The sequence below is a fragment of the Bacillus rossius genome, chromosome 1, assembly GCF_032445375.1.
Source record: "Bacillus rossius redtenbacheri isolate Brsri chromosome 1, Brsri_v3, whole genome shotgun sequence".
NCBI lineage: Eukaryota > Metazoa > Arthropoda > Insecta > Phasmatodea > Bacillidae > Bacillus > Bacillus rossius.
The window spans coordinates 31,465,113-31,490,875 of NC_086330.1; the positions used below are offsets into that span (position 1 = coordinate 31,465,113).

The window sequence follows — 25,763 nt, forward strand, 5'->3', positions numbered from 1 at the left end:
ACTGCACCCAAAGCGTTATTTTAATTATTGATTTTCGCACACACATGAACAGTCCCAGAAGTTGAAGCAGATGACTGACTCTGATTCTGTGTTTCTTGCATCACCATGTGCGCTCGAATGTCGGACTGTCTAATGGCCTGTCTTCTTTTGTGAAGAAAAGTGGAATGCAGGATATAGAGGTATTTGAGAAGCCCTCAATAGAAATGAATTTTATGTTTATTATTTTACTTCTTACCTCTATGACTTTGTCTTAGTCCTGTTATGAATTATATTTACCAGTATTGTATCTCTATGGTCAGGTCAATTTGGTTTTACTCTTTAAGTATTTTCATGTTTTATCTAAGTAATAATTTTATGAAATGTCTTTGCAAACATTTGTTAAACGGCGACGAATAGGAAATGAGCTTACACCTTTTAATATTGTTTTTGGGTCATTACTGAGGAAAGAGTATATGTGATTGGACGCTCGACTGCGCATATATTTTATTTAAAGAATTTAGTATTTCCAGTGTGATTTCGGAGAGTGTTCAATAGAGAAAGCTTTGACTATTTGAAACAAATTGGAACGGGAGTTTCTGTTCTACTATCATGGGAGAAGGATTAGAGAGAAAGAGCTCCGTGATTTAGTCATAAATGAATGTAAGAATATCACGTAAAACATTGGTACGACGACTGAATAGCTAGAATCTACGTGAAATTGATGATTTTATAATAAATACCGGAACTACACAATGAAGAAGAGGTAGTTACCGATGTTTCGAAGCTCTACTAAAGAATCTACGACGACGATAAGTTTTGACTAACAGCATAAATATAACTGGATCAACGACGAATTAAGAAGAAAAGAAGAAAAGGACTATCAATCTTCGAGATGGAAGGAGTTCGACAGCGGTAGACGGCATCGTAGACGGTGTACCGGAGGACATCATCCTTCTAGACGACTCCAGGTGACCGACGCCAGTCCTGCTGGAGTACCAGCAGCACGAGAGGAGGTGCATCGAGACGGAGACCCAACCAGCGACATCGGAGGAGAGTGATATCTAACCAGCAACATCGGAGGAGAGACAGGGGTTCGGAGAGGTTTTCCACAGCCTCTTAGTATTGTAACGACGCGACGAGGTTTGTTTGCCCCATCCCCGAATTAACAAGAACAGCGAGAAGTTACCTGTCCTATTTTAATGGCAAGATATCTTAAACTATGATGTTTACGATCAAGACCTAATTTGAAACTCGCTAAAACAACTTAATACTACTTAACTACGTAAAGACTTGTAGCTTGTACATACTGGACCTGGTTAACTGACATTGATCAGTAATATGTACGATATCAAAGTTAAAATCTGTTAAAGTCATTAATTGTCTTGAATGTTTAAAGAATAGTCCCAGGTCCAGAAGTCTTGAGACAGTTTGATCTACCGAAAGAGACTGAGCTAGTAAAAACAAAGAAAAGACTAATTTGCCAGTTAAAATGTGTTTCAATAATATTTAAAATATTGACTGATAACCAAACTATTATTCAGTGATACAATTACGTAAAACGTAATTAGTTCTGAAAGACATTTAAGTATAACGTATATTGAAATTTTGTTTAATGAAAAACCTTTTTAAACATGAATAATTGTCTCAAAGGTATTTGTATGTTGCTTGCTAATCATTGACTCTGTCACTTTTCATGTTACAGTTGGATATGTTGCAAAAGAGTATTGTCACCCATACAACCATGATTTTGACCCTAGTAAAAAGTTAAATTTTCATTATATTTTATTTTTCCGATTGATAACCATACTTACATATCATGTGTATGTTAAACCAGATAGACAGAAATATTTAGCTTGGATTGTCTTGAAAGAATAATTAGTTTTTATTACACTGAGATCAGCAGTCATAGAGAAGTTAATGCTTTTAAACACACTACTTATATTTGTTGATTTTAAGGTCAGAATACTTACACCAAAGAGAAGGAGACATACTGCTAAGGAATTATACGACATTTTATTGTTTGGTATTCACACTGAGTCAAACTACACCAGTACATACAACTTGAGAATAATTTATTTTCACTATCAACATAACAAGACATATTTTAGTTAATATTCTGTAGAGGTTAGTAGTTGTGCTACATACACAATCACGGCACTAGTACTTTATAGAGTTTTCACAGCGCCCAACTAGACCACATTTTACATTATAGATATTGGCATTTTAGGAAATATACTCTATAGAGTAATTCTGAAAATACTTATAGAAATTTTGATCACCCAACGGTGGTACACCCTTTTGAAATTTTGGTCGCTCATCTTTGGAGCTGTCTGAAAAATAACAGAAAAAAAGGGAAAATTCTGAAAACACTTCAGAATTTTTGGCGCACAACGTGTAAGCCAACGTTAGGGACTATTTTATGATTTTTTTTTGAACAACTCAAGACACTTTGAAAAATACAGACAATAATTTTATTTTGTCAAGATGACAGACACAGGTAGGAAGTCATATTTTTTGAGAGGTAGCAATGACACTTCTGACTCTAGTCCTGAACGAGAACCTAGAGAAGTAGTACCAGAACAGCACATCGAGACTACTGGTATGGAGTCACAGCAGGAAATGGAGTTGGGTCATTCGCCGCCGACACCAACTGTTACCCTAGATGCACTGTTCCAGTTCATGAATAAGGAGAAATTAGAACGGGAGCGTAAAGAACAGGAGGAGAAACTAGAACGGGAACGGGAGAAACAAGAACGGGAGCGTAAAGAACAGGAGGAGAAACTAGAACGGGAACGGGAGAAACAAGAACGGGAGCGTAAAGAACAGGAGGAGAAACTAGAACGGGAACGGGAGAAACAAGAACGGGAGCGTATAGAACAGGAGGAGAAGTTAGAAAGGGAACAAAAGGAGCGAGAAAACGCCGAAAGACTAGACAATTTAGTGCAAGTCTTAAATAACACTTTAGGCAGGATTGCAGATGAAACAGCAGAAATCAGGCATGACTTAACTGAAACACAGCACGAGATGCAACAGAAGTTTTCCAGTGTACACACTCGTATTGAAGGTGTAGAAATATTCAGTAAACGCACTGACGATAAAGTAGTACACTTAAGCGAGCGTCTAACAGGAAGGTTAGATATGGTAGAGGCGAAAATAGGGGAAATAGAAAGAGAATCCAGACACATCGCAACATTCTCGCCCCAACTAACGACTCACCACACTAGCGAATGTAATACCGACAAGGAAGACACGCCGGTAAACAAATCGATAATGATAGAATCCGAGCGAAATCCCGCGAATATTAGTACTGCAATTATGTCAGCAGATCCGGTACTTACACTACACCACCCTTCTAAGAAATGGTTGGATGACGTTCCAACATATTCAGGGAAAAGTAATGAAAACCCTCGAAGATTCTTAAATCAGTTTGGAGAATATTGCCACACATTTAAGTTAACAGACGCAGAAAAATTGAAATGCGTTAGCCACTGCTTGAAAAACACGGCATATTATTGGTGGGAGTTGGCGAAAGATTCGGTACATGCATACGAATCGTTTCAGAAAGCTTTCATATCCCAATTTTGGAATACTCGTATCCAAAGCAATTTGCGAATACAGTTGCATTCTGAAAAATTCGAAAATCGTAAATTTCAAAATTTAGAGGCGCATATCAGCGATATGTACGAGAGAACTCGTTATCTTGATTGCCGTATGGAAGACGAAGAGTTTATTGCCATGATAATTTCGCAATTACCACTCAATTATCAATTACAACTTAGTGGACGGCAATACAGTAATATTGTAGATTTCAAGGAACAACTGTTAACGTATGAACGACTCGTTAAGCTCGATAAAACGGTAACGCACAAAGAAACTAACGAGCGCAAGAACACGAACCAACAGACACCGTTATACAATAACTGGCGCAATCGAAATGAAGGGCAGAACAGCGGACACAAACAACCTCAAATTCACACACTGAACGTTGAAAACTGCGGAAGTAATTGGTATCACAATAGATATCGAGGTCAGCGATATGGTAACGGATTTTATAAACCACAGTACTATCGTCGTAGAAACGAGAAGCGACAAGACAGACGCGAAAATGAATCACAGTGGGAGAATAAACGTCAGGAGGGGACAGTTAATTTCAGAGAGAATTCAGGCGAAAATCGAACAACGAAAGAACGATCGGCAAATTACAATAATCATTCCGGAGGTCAGTACAGCATAAATGCACAAACGTTTGTACCGTCTGAAAAAGGGAACAGCTTTAGCACCACCATTCACGACGCGCGACAAGGAGAAAGAAATTCATATTCTATAGCGCCAAGTCACGAGCAAAGCAACACGGAATGGCCGCGCATGCAATCTAGCAGAAGCTCAGATACAAACCAAGGAGGTAATAACACATTTTTGATTTCACCGAATGCAAATAATGGATTTGCTAATTTGTCACAAGAGCAAATTAGAGGATTTAAGGACAGTGCGGTAAACTAATTAGGGATGGCGAAAACCCGCTCCGCACGTCAGTCCCTAATTGTAAGTTAGACGGGGCTAGTATAAAATTGGATCCCGACGCAAATGACAAGAATAATTGTCGAAGCATACACACCATTATGTTCAAAGAAAACGAGCGTGAATTTTTACTCAGCGAGCCCACAGCAACCGAAGTTCAAGCGAAACAAGCACTATGTCCGGAGATATCGTTAACTTTAAACGGAGTTAAAGTGCCTGTACTATTAGACAGCGGCGCAGAGATATCCTGCATCAGCGAAGACTGCGTAGCCATGATAGAGAGCACCGGAATATCATTACCGAGAATGCCAGTACCGAGTTTAAAGATTCTAGGAGTTACATCAAGGGCTAGTCCCATCATTAATCGTCAGACCTTATTGGAAGTAGAAGGTTTAGGTAGCACCAAGTACATTAATGTATTAATCGTAAAAGGATTGGCTAAACCAGTAATTTTCGGGGTAGACTTTCTAACTAGCCATAAAATAATTTTGAATTTTGCAAGTTGGATGGTAACTGCTATGGATGACACAGAAAATACGAAAACTACTGAAAATTGGGAAGTTTCGGAAAAATGCATTTTGAATAATACTGTACACAGTTCTACCAGTGTTACTCCATATGAAGCGTTAACAGGAAAAAGATCATTGATAATACCGTCATCGTTACTACCGAGACATCACGATGAAGCTCTGGCCGCAGAAGATAAAGAATTAGTCGAGATACAGAAGGAAACTGAAGAGTTGGTCGCAGCCAAGTTGACATCCACGGCGGATCTTCGGAGAAAATACCAGAAAGATTCCAGCAAGATGAGTTTTAATTGTGGAGATTTAGTACTCAAGAGAACGAATCCAGTAAGCCAATTTTGGAAGTACGTTACTAAGAAGCTATTTCTACTCTTCGATGGACCATATATGATCACGAAGATTATTAGAAGTAACTGTTACGAACTGTCTGACATTAAAACGAAACAAGTAATAGGACAATATAATATAACGCAGTTGAGGAAATATTACACTCCTGTAGAATAGTATACACTGTTACACATATGTCCGTTTGAAGACATATATCGGTGACAATACTCTATGTTTGCAAGTAAGTATGTAAATAAGGTCAATAATATGAAATGTAAATTTTCTGCAAATAATTAGAATATAGATGAGATGTTTGTATGATGAGAAATGGTCCTAAGACCTATATCAGAGTATAGTTCGTTAGTCACATTTCTGAAGGGGACTATTCTATAGAGGTATTTGAGAAGCCCTCAATAGAAATGAATTTTATGTTTATTATTTTACTTCTTACCTCTATGACTTTGTCTTAGTCCTGTTATGAATTATATTTACCAGTATTGTATCTCTATGGTCAGGTCAATTTGGTTTTACTCTTTAAGTATTTTCATGTTTTATCTAAGTAATAATTTTATGAAATGTCTTTGCAAACATTTGTTAAACGGCGACGAATAGGAAATGAGCTTACACCTTTTAATATTGTTTTTGGGTCATTACTGAGGAAAGAGTATATGTGATTGGACGCTCGACTGCGCATATATTTTATTTAAAGAATTTAGTATTTCCAGTGTGATTTCGGAGAGTGTTCAATAGAGAAAGCTTTGACTGTTTGAAACAAATTGGAACGGGAGTTTCTGTTCTACTATCATGGGAGAAGGATTAGAGAGAAAGAGCTCCGTGATTTAGTCATAAATGAATGTAAGAATATCACGTAAAACATTGGTACGACGACTGAATAGCTAGAATCTACGTGAAATTGATGATTTTATAATAAATACCGGAACTACACAATGAAGAAGAGGTAGTTACCGATGTTTCGAAGCTCTACTAAAGAATCTACGACGACGATAAGTTTTGACTAACAGCATAAATATAACTGGATCAACGACGAATTAAGAAGAAAAGAAGAAAAGGACTATCAATCTTCGAGATGGAAGGAGTTCGACAGCGGTAGACGGCATCGTAGACGGTGTACCGGAGGACATCATCCTTCTAGACGACTCCAGGTGACCGACGCCAGTCCTGCTGGAGTACCAGCAGCACGAGAGGAGGTGCATCGAGACGGAGACCCAACCAGCGACATCGGAGGAGAGTGATATCTAACCAGCAACATCGGAGGAGAGACAGGGGTTCGGAGAGGTTTTCCACAGCCTCTTGGTATTGTAACGACGCGACGAGGTTTGTTTGCCCCATCCCCGAATTAACAAGAACAGCGAGAAGTTACCTGTCCTATTTTAATGGCAAGATATCTTAAACTATGATGTTTACGATCAAGACCTAATTTGAAACTCGCTAAAACAACTTAATACTACTTAACTACGTAAAGACTTGTAGCTTGTACATACTGGACCTGGTTAACTGACATTGATCAGTAATATGTACGATATCAAAGTTAAAATCTGTTAAAGTCATTAATTGTCTTGAATGTTTAAAGAATAGTCCCAGGTCCAGAAGTCTTGAGACAGTTTGATCTACCGAAAGAGACTGAGCTAGTAAAAACAAAGAAAAGACTAATTTGCCAGTTAAAATGTGTTTCAATAATATTTAAAATATTGACTGATAACCAAACTATTATTCAGTGATACAATTACGTAAAACGTAATTAGTTCTGAAAGACATTTAAGTATAACGTATATTGAAATTTTGTTTAATGAAAAACCTTTTTAAACATGAATAATTGTCTCAAAGGTATTTGTATGTTGCTTGCTAATCATTGACTCTGTCACTTTTCATGTTACAGTTGGATATGTTGCAAAAGAGTATTGTCACCCATACAACCATGATTTTGACCCTAGTAAAAAGTTAAATTTTCATTATATTTTATTTTTCCGATTGATAACCATACTTACATATCATGTGTATGTTAAACCAGATAGACAGAAATATTTAGCTTGGATTGTCTTGAAAGAATAATTAGTTTTTATTACACTGAGATCAGCAGTCATAGAGAAGTTAATGCTTTTAAACACACTACTTATATTTGTTGATTTTAAGGTCAGAATACTTACACCAAAGAGAAGGAGACATACTGCTAAGGAATTATACGACATTTTATTGTTTGGTATTCACACTGAGTCAAACTACACCAGTACATACAACTTGAGAATAATTTATTTTCACTATCAACATAACAAGACATATTTTAGTTAATATTCTGTAGAGGTTAGTAGTTGTGCTACATACACAATCACGGCACTAGTACTTTATAGAGTTTTCACGGCGCCCAACTAGACCACATTTTACATTATAGATATTGGCATTTTAGGAAATATACTCTATAGAGTAATTCTGAAAATACTTATAGAAATTTTGATCACCCAACGGTGGTACACCCTTTTGAAATTTTGGTCGCTCATCTTTGGAGCTGTCTGAAAAATAACAGAAAAAAAGGGAAAATTCTGAAAACACTTCAAGGATATGGCACTGCATTACTTCTGATATTGAAAAACAGTTTTTCTTGCTCTCAGAAAACTTTATAACAGTGTCCCATGCAGCTGCAGCCTCATTCCAAGTGACGTCTGTGTTATCACTACATTCATCACTTTCATCCCCACTACTTTCAGGTTCGTTGGAGGGGTTTTTCATCGCATCTATTATCTCTTCTGTTGTGACATGGCAACAGGAATGTCTTTGTCCACCTGTAGCCACCCATTTAGGTCTGTCATGGACAGTGTGTTTAAGGGATTTGCCTTGCCAGCACATTCAACCATTTGTACAATTTCCGTGTATGTGTTGTCTGTGTGCCCTGACACGTCTCCACCTCCGAACCCTAGGAAGTCTTCCTCGTTGTCCTCTTCGTCTGTCACATCTAAGACTGTTGTTGTAGGCCATATTTTCCGCCAAGCTTTGTGTAGTGTTTCATTTTTCACAGTACTCCATGCACAAGATACATTAAAAATAGTATCTTTTAAGTTGTATTTCTTTTGAAATTCAATTATTTTGCCATCATAGTTTGTCAACTGCCTCATGAAATTACGTCTGTAGAGCATTTTCAGATTTTGAATGACACCCTGATCCATAGGCTGAATCAAGCTTGTCACATTTGGGGGCAGGAACATTGCCAATATGTTGCCTTTCTTAAGTTCTTGTGCAAGTGGATGAGCACGGCAATTGTCCAACAATAACACGACCTTGCTATCTTCTGGCAGTCCTTTCTCTCTCAAGTTTTCCTTTACACTCGGCACGAAAACATTATTGAACCAAGCAAGAAAAATTTCAGCAGTCATCCAAGCATTACTTTGAGCTCTGTAATCAACAGGCAAGTGAGTGACGTTTTTTAAACACCTTGGCTTTGCATACTTTCCGATGACTGTGAGTTTTACTCTGTGTGTACCTGCCGCATTTGCGCATACGAGTACTGTCACACGTTCTTTATTTTGCTAGAATCCAGGCGCGGAAGTTTCGTTACCGCCAGCTAATGTTGTTTTTGGCAGACATTTCCACAGCAGACCACTTTCGTCCGCATTGTACACTTGCTCGGAGGTTAGGCAGTTTTCACTTACTAGCTTCGCAAAACTGGTACGAAATTCTTTCGCAGCATCTTCATCAGCCGACTTCTGCTCGCCAGACACATCCAACTTCCTAATTCCGTGCCGATCCTTGAATCTAGTTAGCCAGCCCTCTGAAAATGTACACGGTTCGGTGAGCTTCATTTTTTCGTAGAACTCTTTCCCTTTTTCTATCAACATAGGTCCTGATAAGGCAGCACCTTCCGATCGTTTTAAAGAAAACCACTTGTACAATGCACTGTCCAAGTCCTGCAGTTTAGCTGTGTGGAGTGTTTTGCGATTATCAAAACCTTTTTCCGACTCGCTGTTTAACATAAACATTTTAAGCTTAGCACTACTTTTTTTAATATCGTAAACCGTAGTCTCGCCGATGCCATATTCATCCCTGATTACAGCCACCTTTACACCACGTTCCAACTTTTTGCAAATTTCCACCTTTTGTTTTAATGTTAACGTCACGTGCTTCCTTTTCACAGGCGCCATTCTTGCTACACTGAAAGGAAGAGGCTGGGCGCCGCACCGATTGTTTAGTCACGTTGACCTTGAAAGTGCTGGGCTAGTACCGTTAGATAGCTGCCACTCTGGCAGCGCAGTGCAGCGCAGCACAAATACAGAAGCAGCAGCTATGCGCGGCCAAGCAGCAGCTATGCGCGGCCATGCAGCACTGAGAATAGTGATACATACATCTAAACAGTAACGATCATGTCACTTCGGAAATACCCCGGATTTCTGAGAACTTCGGATTCTCGAGCCACGGACTGGCGAGAGTTTACTGTATATGGTTCTGTGTTTCTTAACAAGTTTTAACGATTAGTGCATCTGTGACTTTCTTGCCAGTTTCCACTGATAGCCTACAGTTCACTGGGATGACAGAAAAACCACAAATCGAACAGTTCCGAATTTTACCGAAGTAAAAGGTTAGGTTAGGTGTGGTCAGTGTAAAAATAGATCATTATTTTTTTCCCAGAGGGATGAGGGCTTAAGGTTAGGGTATCATAACTAAAATGAAGGGTTGGTTAGATTAGCATTATTTAAAATACTCCATGACCATAAAATATATAAATCCTAACAATATGGTGTTTTTTTCAAAAGTGCTCAACTAACTTCAGAAATTTTCAGGTGTAGCTCTCATCCCCGTGAACTTCCCGGTTTCCACAGGACTGTAGACATTTAAACAAGCAATTCTGATTTTCCTCTACTAGTTTAGTGTGTTTGACACCTTTCTGTGATAGAAAACTAACAACTTAACACAATTTGTGTTCAGTTATATTATTTTGTCTAAAATAGAGTATTTTTCTATTGGTATGTTTTGTAATGAATTACAAAAAGGTGATAAGTGGATTTTATGTGATCAGGATACTAAAGTTCATGGATTTTTCACATGTTAGATGAAATATCACACTTCCTATTATTGGATTCCTTTATAAAGTGGAATCAAAGAAAATAATTGTTATTGTTTGAAATTCCCATGTCAAAATGTTCTCAAGGTACCTATTATGTTTACCGTAAATCATAAATGTCTGCAAATGGAGAAATAGAATCCACCACATAACAAAAAAGGCCCCACTATATGATAATGGTTAACTAAAAAAAAAAAAAATAAAAAAAAAATCAACTGTTTTGAGCTATTTACAGTAAAAATATTAACTATTTAAAAATAATCTAGCAACTAACAAGTTTATAGTTTGACCACTTCACGTGGCTTAACCTGTATGATAATCCAGCAAAATCGCTGATCCGACATGGCAGTGGTCCTGGAACAGCCAGATCACAGACCTTTCACTGTAATTAGGAGTAAATTACCTGCGTTGTGGTATCTGTCCATAATGCCGAGCGAGAAGAAACCTCCGTAGCCATGCACTCCGAATGGCACCTTCACCATGGACGCCAGGTAGTCCATGAAGTACAGCTCTGGCCCCGTCTCATCATCATAGCCAGCCAGTAGCAGGTTGACGAAGTACGGACTCTGCGTCAGCATCGGTACAGTTCATTGCAACAGTGTTTGCATTGAGACCATTTATAAATTAATACGAAATTGGAAGGTTTTTTCTTTCTGTTTAAAAAATATAGAAAACGTTTATAAATACATTTTTATTATCTTAATTATCTGTTTAACATTTCACAGACAATGTGGCCAGTGGAGTCCGATGCATGCAATGGAAACTTAAGGAAGTAATTGGCACTCTTTCCAAGGCCCAGATATCGTTTTTGTAACTAGGTAATACGAGGGCCAGACAATATGAGTTAACATGAATGGTGCATTATTCTGTATGACAATCAATAAATCCAATAAGTGACATCTCAATAAGAGATAAAAATAATTCTTTTAAGAAAAAGCATTTACAAAAAATAAAATGTAAAATCTTAAAATACATGCCATTAAACAGTGTGTGGATTGCAATGATATAAATAATATATTTTTCAATATTTCTGTGAAAATATTATGGCTTTGTAACTGTCTATGCTGTCAATGAATTCTACACACATGCAAACACATATAACTAAGACAAGACAGTTAATATATTTTTTTTGTTAACATTGTTTAATCCTTTCAGTCTATTCATTGAATGAAGTGGACAATTTATATTTTATTGATGCATGTGTGGGTCATGGTGTAGCCTATATTCTAATCAACATCATTCTTAAGGGCTATAAAAATAAATGTGATATCAAGTTATGTTATAATATAAAACTGATATATTATTATGTATTATAATTAGAGCTTAAGATTATTACTAGATAAAATAAAAAATTTAAAAACCAGTTTAGTTAAAATAATAAAACTAATCTGATATCCTAGGAAATGACGTGTGACTGAAAAGGTCAAGCGGGCCGTGAAAAACGAAGGTGCAGGCTACCCCGTGACTGGTCTATTGAATGGAACCACTCCGGCATTTTCCTGGGAAGATTCCGGAAACCATGAACAACGAAAATCAGGATTATCTGGGATCCAAATCCGCACTCTCTCAAATGTGAGTGCAGCTTTTAATAATGTGCCTCATAGCTTAATTTCTATATATAAAAAGAGAATTTTATGCTAAAGTAAACAAAAAACACATAACAAATTGTCATAACAAGGTATGTGTGTGATTTATTAAAAATACCTACATACCAATTATGGAAGCACAATGGTTGCTACTGTGAAATACGCAGACAAAAATCATGAGCGCACAGACCTTCGAGTAGTCTGGGCAGGGCCCTACTTTATAGTATGAAAGCCACATTAATATACAAAATGAGGTTTGACATATGATTTTGAGAACAAAAACCTTTAACTCTAGGTGCATGTTGTTATAAAATTTAGTTATACAGTAAAAATTACATATAAAGCTTTATAAAGTTAGGAACATTAAATCAAACAAAACTTATGTAATTACTACAGAAAATTTAAATTACATTAATTATTATTAACATCAATTTTAAATTGAATTAAATTGTTATTCCACCCTTTTATAATAATATAAAGAAACATTTGTCCGTGATTTCAGCTGCTGACAGTAAAAACTGTGTAGATGATTGCTCTTATTTGTCATTTTGGAACTAATTAAAACTGATCACTTTTTGGCTTGAAAATTGAGGCAATGCGAAGGGCTTGTTAAACATGTAGAAAAAGTTGAACCCAAAAAATCAGTGTCTTCATTGGTTATTTATCTTAATTCCCAGCCAAACGATAATCAAATTTTAATACACAATTGCATAACTGCACATTTTAGTACGGTGCAATTAGATGTAAACCTCAACATCCAAAAAAAAGTTTCCCTCCAAAGTCAAATTGTTCTATCGACTCCCCTTAGTATGTAATAAAAAGTTACACTAATTTGAGCGTCGGGTTACGGAAGGAGGGGGGAGGGAAGAGGGTGAAATTGTAGTTTTTCACAGTTTTTCGCAAATACAGTAGGGTCTTGATAATCCGAGCTCCGATAATCCGAGTTCCCAATAATCCGAGTCAGTTTCGGGGGTTATGAGAAAGAAAAAAATATGAATTTTGCAAGCACACATACACGTAGGGACGGCCAGGGCTACGTTGAGGAGGAAAGCCCAATGGGGTGAGTTGGGTAAGTGACTGTACATAGCAGGTAGCGGCCCACCCCTGTCAGAAGTCACAAGAATCTATTTTTAGAACATTGGGGGGAAACCCTTTCCTCCGTCTGCCTAGACCCTCCGCCCCCTCGTCACTTCCCCGCGTTCCCTCCAGAGGGCAATTTTTAGTTCCTAATAAGTTCTTCGCCGTGAGAACATCTATGTAGTTACGTCCCAGTTCTATTACGAACCAGTATGAGTAAAAGAAAACATACTGAAATATCATTAAGTGATACATTAGAAGCGCTGACACAGGTTGATAAAGGTGAGCCGCTAAAAACAATTGCGCGTGAGTTAGGAGTGAGCGCTGTTACCGTGGGTGACTGGAGGCGCAACAGACAGAAATTGGAGTTATGGCATATTCAAAAAAATTTTTCTCAGGCTACAACATCCAGAACTCGTATGAAAAAAAGTGAGTACGAAAAAACAAGTGAAGCTTTGTTTTCATGGTTTTTAGCACAGCGGCAAAAAGGTGTCCCTCTTTCTGGGCCTATATTACAAGAAAAAGCGCAGTATTTTCGTAATAAATTACAAGGTGAAAGCAATTTTAATGCCAGTAAAGGATGGCTGGATAAATGGAAAAAAAGATACGGTGTGCGGCAATTGCATATCACGTAAGAAAAGCTTTCAGCTGATGCTGCTGGTGCTGAAAACTAGGTTACGTTCTAAAATTTCAAGGCATGATCGAAGAAGGGGGCTACACACATGATCAATTATATAACTGTGACGAGACTGGGTTAAATTTTAAAATGCTACCTGACAAGAGTCTAGCATCCAAAGACGAAATTTCCGCTCCTGGGCATAAAAAGAGCAAGGAACGAATTACTGTTCTGCCATGTTCCAATGCCTCTGGGACACTTAAGCTTCGTCCCTTGGTGATAGGAAAGTCAAAAAAACCTAGAGCTTTTAAAAATGTAGATATGAATGCACTACCCATCGCATAAAAAAATCAAAAGAACTCGTGGATGAATACGACCAATTTTAAAAATTGGTTTTTCGAGGAATTTGTTCCTTCAGTAGAAACTTTTTTAAAAGAACGACAATTACAGAGAAAAGCACTGTTGGTTATTGACAATGCTCCATCCCATCCAAACGTAGAAGAGCTGTCAAGTGATGAAATTAAAACTGTTTTCCTGCCCCCAAATGTGACTAGCCTCATTCAACCTATTGACCAAGGCGTCATTGCGACAATAAAGAAAAAGTACAGACGCATGCTTCTGACACAAAGTGAAGAAGAAGAAACAGTTGAAGATGACTGTGATAATATGACTCTATTGAGTTTAATGGTGGCAATCCTTGGCTGCGAAATGGAATCCAGTGCTGAAGAGGTTAAGAAGTGGTTAGACAGTAATGAAATTGAAGAATTGACAGATGAGAAAATTATTGAAATGGTCAACAACCTGGATGAGGCAACCGAAAAAGACGAACAAGAGGAAGAAGAAACCAACAAAAAAATTAGCCATGCAGATGGGTTTCTACGCTTAGAAAAGGCACTCAAATACGTGGAGCAGCAAGATGACGTCACGCCAAATGACGTAATGTTTTTTTAAGAAGTGGAGCACACGAGGAGCTGAGAAGCAAGGAGCATTAAAAAACAAAATAACAATAATAGATTATTTTAAAAAATAATAATTATGTATACATTTCTATTCTGCCTTTTAATATGTTTGTATTTTCTTTTTATTAAAACATCGACATATGTATTAGAAATCGATTTTGCGTGTTTTTATTTGTATTTCCAATAATCCGAGGTTCTGATAATCCTAGTTGGCCCCGGTCCCATTCAGCTCGGATTATCGAGGTTTTAGTGTATTTCGAAACCTATTCGGTTTAGCGCAAAATGTACTCTATACAAAAATAATCTACGTTAAAAAAAAAAAAGTAATACACATTACTCACGCTAAAGTGAACGGTTGTATACTTTCACTCTTGCATAATTGTGCAATATCGTAATTTAGTGCTCAGTGCTCACATACTTGCAAATATTTCTCTTTGATCTGCGACCTCAGCCAAAGAGAATTAGGTTTCCTTAACCTAATAATATAAGCAAAAAGTTTCACTTTCGTTGCGCACGAACTTATTGCACACATTTTTTATGTTTGTGCCTATATTCATTTAAGTAGAATATGCCTATTGTCATGCAGTAAAAATATGAACCAATATCCATAGAAGGTTGTTTCTAGTTATAACTATAAACCTAATACATATTCAGGTTATGGAAGTTAATCTTCATGATTTCATTGGTTAATTTTCTGCAATGACTCATTCGATTCATCACAAATACTCCAAAACTATAAGCAAATTTTGTATTAGGCACAATATGGGAAACTCATAAGAAATACGCGAGACAAGTGAAATCTGCGAACCTGGCGGTGTGGAGTGACCTATGATTTGGTTTGATATGTGTTTAAAGTGCGTGAGACTAGTTACAGTAGTGGCATCTAGTGACGTGGAGTAGAAAATAGCTAGAAGAGCAATGCAGTAAATTGTTTCGCACTTCGCCAATGCTAACTGGCCAGAGTTGCCCATATTATTTTTCTTACAATATTTGCTATCAGACCTAAAGACTTGAAATTTGGCATTTGACACTGTCACCATCAAGCTATTTTTCACGCCTCAAGTTGGTGCGTTGTTGGAAAAACTCAGCACGTGGACACATGACTGCGCATCAATAGACTGGAACATTCTCTGGGCGCTGCCTCACCAGCCAATCAGGGCGAGCCATGCGGTAGTGTGATGTGCCTTTCCAGATTTCCATGGAATAAAATTTGTAAGCACAATTTCCCTATACGATCAGGTACTGACAGTTGGCCCACTGGGTTGCCTCCCTTTGTTTCTAACTTTGTACAGGAAGGTAACTGCATGGTGCAAGGCAGTTGTCGCTCGATGGTCATCGCATGTGGTAGCGTCGTCAGGAACTCATGAAATCATTAAGAGAATGTACTAAGTCTCATACCTGGTTGAGTGAACTTAACCCAGGGACTTTAATTTTTTTTAAAATATTGAGTGATAGGAAGCTGTTAAGTCCAACTGGAACTGTGTTGATATGTATGGTAAATTATTTTTTTAACAGAAAGTAATTCGACTAGTGTAAAAACTATTCCAAATAACAAATTTTTGTCAGAGGACTGAACTGTGGATGGTACTGTGTGTAAGTTCAAGTTGTATTTTTTTTTTTTTAAGAAGTTAATAAACAAAGTAAGTTTGAAAAAGCTTTTATTTTTCAAAATAAAAAACTTTACCAAATAACTCACTTTGGTTAAAATACATAACTTAAAAACAATCTTTAAGTAACTACCTACAACAATTAAGTTTTTTTTTTGCCACATTAAATTGGAATGTAACAATAGGCATTAACAAAGGATGTGATTTCTGAAAATTAGCTTCCAAGGCAAGTTATAGGGGCATTAAAAATAGAAATTTCACTTCTTTTTTTTTACAATAAGTTCTACAAATGTTTTTATGGGCTTTAAAAATCTAAATTTCCGGTTTTTTAAGTATATTAATTTCCTACTGAGTTGAAACTCTGCAGTGATGTTCTTTATATTACATAGCCTTCAACTGAGAGTGAGGTTTTCCGAAAAATCGGTTCCCAAGGGCGGTTCAGCCTGGGCATAGCCAGGTACTTCAGCTAGTATATTCATAAAAATTAAAAAAGAGTACCAATGCAAGTGTGAAACTTTGGCATTGTTGGTGACTTGTAAAACTGAAGGGTGACATGTAAGCCTTGATTAAAAACAGACATTGGTGCAAATGGTGTGGCATACCCGGCTCCTGAGGTAGTCGGCCAGATTGCGACGGGTGAAGTTTGCAGCTGCGCTCGGAGAGAGCTCATACCCATTCCTCATCTTGTACAGCTGGATGTTCTTGGCAATGTACTCCGCAAACTGCGTTGTGTCCCCAGACTCGCCCGATATTGCCATCACCAGTTTTTTTGAGATCTTGTACAGTTTGTCTTCATCTGCAAACACATGTCGCACGTCTAGATGTGAGCACCATATTCAAAATTACAGCCTTCTAACACAGCAACTTATCATGATATGAAATATATTAATAATAATATGATTATAGTGATACGGTCCTTGCCAAGAGAGTTAAAGTAAAATACATTAGGGCGGCCAACTCTATGCGATGATTTAATGGGCACAGAAACACTGCTTGATTCCTACTCCATTACAGGACTTCACGCAAGTGCCAGATGAGAAAATTCCAGTTATTTTTCAAAACCTTAAACCAAATCTCATTTTTTTTAGCTGCAGAGGTGCTATTATTCAATTTACTGCAAAATGTAGGTAATGTTCATGAGAAGCTACAGAGTGATCATGCCAAGTTGATGTTCCAGAGTTTCTTCTTCAGCCTGTGCTTAAAGGTAGCTAGGTTATTATATTGCCTTGTCATCTAACACTGTTAAAAACTGCCTCCTTCCACGTAACCAGCCGAGGTGATGTTTGAATCATATCACACTCTCAGGTAAAGCAGTACTTCATGGTTGGTGATTAAATAAAATCTTGAATTACGGTCATAGCTTGCTGGCTTGACAAGCTGACAAAACGATGAAAGATTTACAAAACAATTTATAGTTGGCAGAATTATGTGATCAGTTGAATAAAGCGGCAAGTCCCTGGGGTTCGCAGTCATGTCCACCTCTGCAGTTCATAAAAGAAGACCCTCGGAAGCTGCTGCTGTTGGGGAGACACCTGGTGCGAGCAATTATCTGTACTTTTCCTTCATCAGCCTCCAGAACTGTCTTCTGAATTCGTCGCTCAAACATAGGTATCTCATCCAAATTATTCAAATTATTCTTTCACCCGATCCTGATGGCATGGTCCTAAATACATTGATCATGCGGTACATGATGCTTATGAATTTAATTTAATACATCAATAGATCCTGGATACAACAAAAATTGTGATGTAACAGTAATTATTGGACGTCGCGGCTTTTTAGAACGGAAAGAAAAAATCGGAAAACATGATTTTCACACACTATGCACGTCCCAAGGGATGGTTTCGTAATTCCTACTAGTTTGAAAAAACATTAAAATTTTATATCTTAAATTACAATTCCTGTAATTTAATGCTGCCGCCGCCATTCATTATTTACCCGCAATAAATAGGAATATGTATATGTTTTCCATGTACTAGAGACATTCCTGAATTAACCAGGCAAGTAAATTCCTACTGGTTTGTGAAAAAATAACAGTTTACAGTTTACATTACTAATGTATTCAAGCAAACGCTGAGATTCATTGATTACGTTTACTGTATGGGTTTCTTTTTAAAATTTTTTTTGGAGAACTTAAGTAAATGAAGGTGTTGCTGTAAAAAAAAAATATGTTTAAATAATGACTGTATTACAGTTGTAAGAAATTTTTAATGCTTGTATTTCATGTTTGTTGTTTTATTAGAATAAGTAATTGTATTACGAAATGTTTGTTTTGCTACAATGCATTTAAAGTACATACTATTTTGAGTCACCTTGTAACGAACTAAAGTTTGAACTGAATCATTAACATAGTTCATTTTCTGTGAGAAATACGTGCTGTGCGCTGAACTAGCTGACACATGAATTTAGCTGTCTTTCCAAGGAATTCTTTGATTACAGCCATCATATATTCTGTGTTTGATATGACTGGTGTTTCATGTATCCCAGTTTAACCCTTGATCCTGAAGGCTTGATCCTGATGGCATGATACTGTCGCCTTGATTCTGTGGTACTTGATGCTTGCTGTTTTAATTCAGTAGTTGAAAGATCCTGATGACATGATCCTGTTGGCATGATCCTGTGGTACATGATGCTTGCTGTTTTAGTTCAGTATGTCGAAAGATCCTGTACATAAAATAAATTGTGAAATAAGAAAGTATTATGATTGTAGGTTGAAAAAAAAAATCATTTTTATTCGACTTACAATCATAATTTATTATTATTTGACAATATTTTTTTATGTACATGATCTTCCGAGGTATTGAATTAAAACAGCAAGCATCATGTACCACAGGATCAAGCAAATAGGATCATGCCATCAGAATCAAGTCTTCAGGATCCTGGGATAAACTTAAATATATGAAACGCAAGGATTAGATTATTTTTAATTCTCCATGGTTGACTACATTTGTGCAAAACAAAGAGATCGACGATTGCGGGTAAATATGTAGTTGGGCGGTATTTGAGAAAAAAAAATGTTAAAAATCCGAAAATACCTTAATTGTATGCTCTTCAACTTCCTCTTTTCATTAAAAGCGGCGGAGGTAAGAAATTCCAAATACTTTAGGAGATATCGAATTTTAAAATTTCATCATATGTAGTTGAGCGGTATTTGCGAAAAAAAAATGTTAAAAATCCGAAAATGCCTTTATTATATGCTCTTCAACTTCCTCTTTTCATTAAAAGCGGCGGAGATAAGAAATTCCAAATACATGATACAAAACAATTACCCGTTTGCAATTGACACCAGACATAAAAAACAGCCTAATAAAAATACATACCACTCTTCATTACCAAAACACTTTGTGCTATCGTCCTGTCTGCAGCAACAATCACAAAATCTTTAAAAGATATCCCTAATAAGCACTCCATTTCAAACTAGTTCAACAACATACAATAAAAACAAATTTGTCAATTCATTCATTTGGCCGATCGGAAAACAATTATTACTACTACCAACCCTTAAAGCTGAAAATGTTACTTTGTTTTAGTTTAAAGAGAATATAAATCTTAAAATTAATTTTCTATTCTCAGTGATTCAATTAAATTATAAAATACCCTAAACAAATTCTAAAATTAATTATAACTATTTAAGAATATAATTATTTCATTAAATATGTTAAATAAAAAATCATTAATTAAATTTCCAAACAATTCGTTTTAAAACTGACGTCGTTCTGCCCTAAGCAGTAACAAAGCCTGGTCCCAGTATTATCCACCACGTTCCATGCTAGCGGAAGGTGCCTTCCCGCAACACCGCCGTCACTCGTTAAATTTTTATGATGTAAATAGGTGTTTCTTTGTTTGGTTTATTTGGTGTAGGAATATTGATGACATAAGTAAAGATGTTCTGTTATTCAAGACAAACTGGCAGATAGATATTTAAATTTGTTGTTGCGTGTGTCGTCACTTCCCACCTTGCACACGGAAGTAATACACTGGAACACCTGCTTAAGTCGAGCTCGGGCCACTGTTGGGATTAACCATATCCGGGGAGCTATGACATTTATTTTGTATTCACTGATCGTTAGTCTCAACGGTTAATAATTATTCTTAGTGAAACAGTTTGCTTTGATGTTGAGGTTAATTCACAGTGTCTTTGCCACAGCCGACCCACTCAGGCGCACAATCACAGAACACCTCATACCTACCAAACATGACTTACGGGTGTATAAAGCACAGAAGGAAATGGTTTCCGAAAGAAATGAGTGATATGTGACCAGGTACACGAAAATTTGTGAGATAGTGTCATCGAGCCCTCCAACAGCACATATAACTCGTGCATAATTCTAGTTGCCAAGAAATATTGAACCTGCATTACTGTGCGAACCTCTGCGCACTGAATAGTATCATAGATAGTTCACTACTGTAGATCAGTGTCGATGAGGCCTTGGTGGGCCTAGGCAAAGTCCAGGTGTTTACAAACCTCGACTTACATTCTGGAAACTGGCAGGTGCCAATCCACTCAGGTGACAGAGAGAAAAAAGTGTTCATGGAGCCCTATGGTAGATGCTTTCAGTTCTGTGCCATGCCATTTTAGCTCATGTGTGTCGCGGCCTCGTCTCTGGTGATGATGTGGAGACGGGGTGGACGTCGCTCGGTCGTTCAGTTGTTGTGTTGTTTGCCCGGCGCCAGCTCTTGGGTAGAGCAGCCTCACACTCTGAGGCGGGAGTGGACCGTTCGGCCCAGTGCAGCTGACCGAGGACGTGCGGACAAGGAGTAGCTAGCAGGAAGATTGGGTGTAGAAGAGAGGATGCCCGCGGTCTCACGAAGAGTCGCTAGCGGAAAGGATGGAAGTTGGAGAGAGGGATGCCCGCGGTCTCACTAAGAGTCGCTAGCAGAGGAATGCCCGCGGTCTCACGAAGAGTCGCTAGCTGACGAAAGGAAGATGAAGAAGTCAAGTCAATGTTACCCAGTTGACTGAGGTAATATTTATTATCCTAGATTGGCTGGGATTGTTAGCCCGCACAATTTATACAAGTTTCTTCTAGAACCATCTGTGTTAAAGTTTTACATATTTCTATCTCTTTTGCCTGATGATGATCTTTTGCATTTTACAATATTATTTCCACATCTACAAAACATACTTCCAGCATACACTTAATAATCTACCTAAATATTTACAATAATAACATCTATAAATTAACTATGATACATTGTCTCTTTATATTTACACTGCCATCTGGTGGCGAGTGGTGGCACTACCAGGGCCATGGCTGCAGTGTTGCGCCGCGGACAGGACTGTGACCCGGGTTTTTTATTTAATAAAGAGGAGGTACGACGTCAGTGTGTGCTGGCCACAATTCAAACCATAATGGGCCATGTACTGGAAGAGTACATCGGACAGTTCATGACAGCTTACCTCGATGATGTGATAGTGTACTCTGAGATCTGGAAGGACTATTTACCTTACCTCTCTCTGGTCCCAGAGAGGCTTTAAATGCACCAACTGACCTGCACCACCCAATAGTGCCACATTGGACAGAGATACAATTGGAGTTCTTAGGGCATATGAGTAGCCCATTACCAAACACCACTATGTCCATCAGAACACATTTTGAGATAAAGAGCAAAAACACTGTCACACAAAACTAATGGTTTGTGAATGCCATAAATTATCTCAGATGTTCATGTCGCCCTTCAGGTGGATCAAATGAAAGAATATAAGTTGAAACCCAATAGTTTATAAGTTATTAAGGGCCAAAGTTTGGACAATGCTACTTTTGGAAATCATTGTAGGACAAAATGAGTTATGGAACTATAGTACTTGGACAAAGCTCTGTTTAGAAATGAACTATGATATAGTGATATAATTTTTTTTTAAATTGTAAATAATAAGTAAACAAAATGTGGCAATTAAAATTACATGCAGATAAGTTCAAATACTGCAAAAACATACACAATTTCACCATTTCACACTGAAAAAAATATATGTACACTGATTTATAGACACAAAAATGCATTTTATATTCTCAGTCTTTCATCAAAATCCATTGTTTCATTATCTGTGTTATCATCGCTATTACCTTCAATTGTGTCGCTGTCCACAACAGCACCATTGTCAAACAAGCGTGCAAAAAAATCCAGCTCAGCATTGTTTTTCCAGCCTTTTCAATGGTGTTTTGGGAGGAGTTTGTCAATGTCACTTAATTTGCAAGACTTAATTTTGACATAATCAACCAGAAGTTCAGGTACTATATTTTCTGCTCTCATACCTCTTTTACATATCCCACGGGCATTTCCAACGACTGTCTTATAGAATGGTTCACCTCTCACTGATATGTTACAACGATGCATACATGAACGTGTGACTATAAATCTTTTGCATTTGGCAAACTAAAAATGCCATGCCACACAGATTCTTTCCAGTTGTAGAAAGAGAATCCGTATGAATTCCCAGGTTTGATCACTGTACCATGCTTTTAGAATATCTCTACATACTCTTCAGCCCCAACAATAGTCTCAATCTTTCTTACATATTTCTCGATACGACCAAAAATCCTGTCTGGAGGTATATACGAATGACCAGGAACTGGGAAGGTTATGATAACCTTTTTAACGTGAGGTACAGCCAATGTAAGCCACTTACAAACCATTCCAACAAGGAAGGAGTTCTTATTATGACCACCACAGCCGTCAGCAAAGAGGCGAACTGTGGTGATCCCTTACATGGCAGTGTTTTGTAATCTATGATAGACAGCTGATGCAATCTGATTTGACCCCTTTGCAGCCTCATTTTCGAGCCAGGTGTATATGAAAGTGTTACTTTTATCTTGTTTCGATGTCGATGTCCTCATACCAATGTTTGAAAATATTTATAAATGACAACAACATGGAAACAAATACGTTTCGAAATAAATATCCCGCTGCAACACAAATTACTGCTATAACTCTGCATTCTCGTGCACGAGAATGGACAAAGCTAGTTTTGGAATACTCTGTGTTGATTGTCTATGGTGTTGTATTGGACAAAGTGTTGTTTGGAAAGACATTTTATGTTGAACAAAATGGTGTTTGGAAATGGACTCGAGAGGACAAAGAGGTTTTTGGAAATAGTGTCATATTTATGTCATTTATTACACATGGAGAATATGTGTATTTCGACGCAGTATTTTCTTGTCAGAATGAGGATTTGAACCTGCACGAGTAGATCGCAGCGTTATCCCATTTTTTTAAATTTTTTTTGGACATAGTGGTGTTTGGAAATGGGCTACTCATATGCTCTATTTGGAGGGTAGTCGCCTGCACCCAATTCACCCGGCAAAATTTGCGGAAAATGGAACACTTTGGAACATGCAAGAAACTACAGAATTTCTTGGGCCTCGAAGCCTCACAACTGGCTACAGAATTATTGACATCACTCCTGCTGCCTGATTAAGTTTTGAATAAATATTAAATTGAAAATGATCTCAGGAGGAAAAAAGGGGGGTTCGACCTCGTGGCTGCAGGCAGGAGCGCGTCCTGATTTTAAACTACCTGGTCTGTTCATGCCACCCAGGACACCTTGAAATAAAAGGGAAAACGACTGAAAAGATACTGCACTTTATTAAGACTGATACACTTGCTTGTCCAACGCCTGGCCGAGTCTGTTGTCAGACTGTCGCTTCACGATTGGTTCAACACATTGATGTTGCGCGCGAACAGGATAGGCTGCAAACTTGTTAATAATGTTATATCCTGTGACCGTTACTAACAACACGAAGGCGGTGGCAAATTATGGTAGAGCTGATAAATTGCAACTGTTTGTATGGTAAATGAAAAACATACGATACAATGACAGCAGTATATAATCAAACGTTCTTAAAGGTGATTGCAATCTAACCCCACTACCATGCGAATGTTTCGTATTGTGCGTAAGCCCGGCTAGATGAAAAACATACGAGAGTCACAGTAGCTTCTTAAAGGTTGACAATGTTGTTACGTGTTTAGATTGCAAATACATATATTACACAGTCAAAATTAGTTAAATCGAAGACACGTCTAGCTAAATCGAAGACATGTTAGTACACCATGACACTCAGAGCTTGCCAAAAAACCCTAATCAAATAACGATTAACTGGCATTGAAGCCTGGAAAAATGCGTAAGGCTCGAGTCCGCTGTCCGAGTGCCTAGAACGTGAAATTTACGTAAAATGCCGAAATATCCCTGTTGGGATTTAAATGATTATGCGAAGAGCCGCACATAAGAACGTACGTCTAAGCGGGGTTTGTTTTGGGCAGCACGCCGATGTGCCCACGCTTCACGCTATAATCCCTCCATCAGGAGAATTGAACTTTGCCCACGTGGGGTGGTGAACGCGAACAGTGATTTGCTAACGTTTCAGTTCCTGGGACGTGCCGCGGTCGCGATTGAGTTTCCGTGCCCCAGTATCGCCGCGTCCGCGCCCAGCATTACGTGGCCCCACGCCACCATGAGGATGTACTCTCGGTAACTATGTCAATTTAATCTGAGCAGTACCTGTATCAGATTCATCCCGACCTACGGGACGTTTCCATGTCAGACTCTATCCCCCGTTATCAATGTTAGCATTGGTTTCAGCCATCAACTACGTATAGTGGTGCTATTCCAGTGTTTCACCTAGGTCATTTAATAATTAATTAATTGGAGTATTTCTTTGTCTCACCGTCCGGAGTTTCATTATCCTCAATCTCCAGACGCGTCACGCGCCTTCATCGACTCTACTACTACACTCAGGGTAGCCTGCAACCCTCGATGGGGTATTTCTAGGGAATTCCGCAAACCGTGAATTAGTACCGCCATTCGAGTGCTGTGTCTGCGGACATGAGAAGGTAGATGATGATACGGCCAGTTACGTGACAGCGTTCTGTATCAGATGATGTAATGTACCGTGTGACTTGTTAATAAATCAAGTTATATTTACATGCTATTTTAATCGTTACGGCATCCTGGGAGGCCTAAACAGCCCGGGGAGTCCTTGTCGACGCGTCCCTGCCGGCAGCCACGAGGCAAAGAACCCTGCCCTCGAGTCAAAATCCTAGTTTTCACAACTTAAATTCATTAATTTTAAAACAGGCAGCAGGGACGGCGTCAAACTCTACCATTAAGTCCCTCTCGCAAGCATACAACCACGCCCCCCTTCTCCCTTTCTATTCTTGTCCCTTATAAATACCTCATAGTTAGCCATTCTTAGTTTTCTAGTCCTAACTTCCTCATCCAACATGTCTCAACTGCTATAACAATATCTGCTCCATATACCTCAACTATACTCCACACTTCTACAGTTTTTAACTACCACTCTCATATTTTCACTGCCTCTACGCACTTTCGATCTTCCATTTCTACTTCTCCCTTTGTCCCCTATTTCCTTGTCCAACTCCACCACATCCTCCCCTCCATCTATCTGTCCACTTCCTGTACCCCACGCCTCCATTTCCCGAATTGTATTCTCTACCTTCTTCCACCCTACATCCTTAGACGACTTCCTTCTTTAGAAACCTTGACATC

At 38.1% G+C, this 25,763-nt stretch overlaps 1 protein-coding gene across 1 annotated transcript in view; it reads right to left on the minus strand.

The window, feature by feature from the left end:
* Nucleotides 1–19,748, minus strand: part of LOC134533906 (proteasome subunit beta type-2-like) — a 32,716-nt gene extending 12,968 nt beyond the window's left edge. The window contains exons 1-3 of the mRNA XM_063371698.1: nt 19,579–19,748; nt 16,861–17,054; nt 10,817–10,979 (exon numbers count right to left, since the gene is read on the minus strand). Of these exons, the coding sequence (XP_063227768.1) occupies nt 10,817–10,979; nt 16,861–17,054; nt 19,579–19,669 (448 nt within the window). The 5' untranslated portion in view covers nt 19,670–19,748. The remainder of the gene's footprint in view (nt 1–10,816; nt 10,980–16,860; nt 17,055–19,578) is intronic.
* Nucleotides 19,749–25,763: the final 6,015 nt, after the last annotated feature.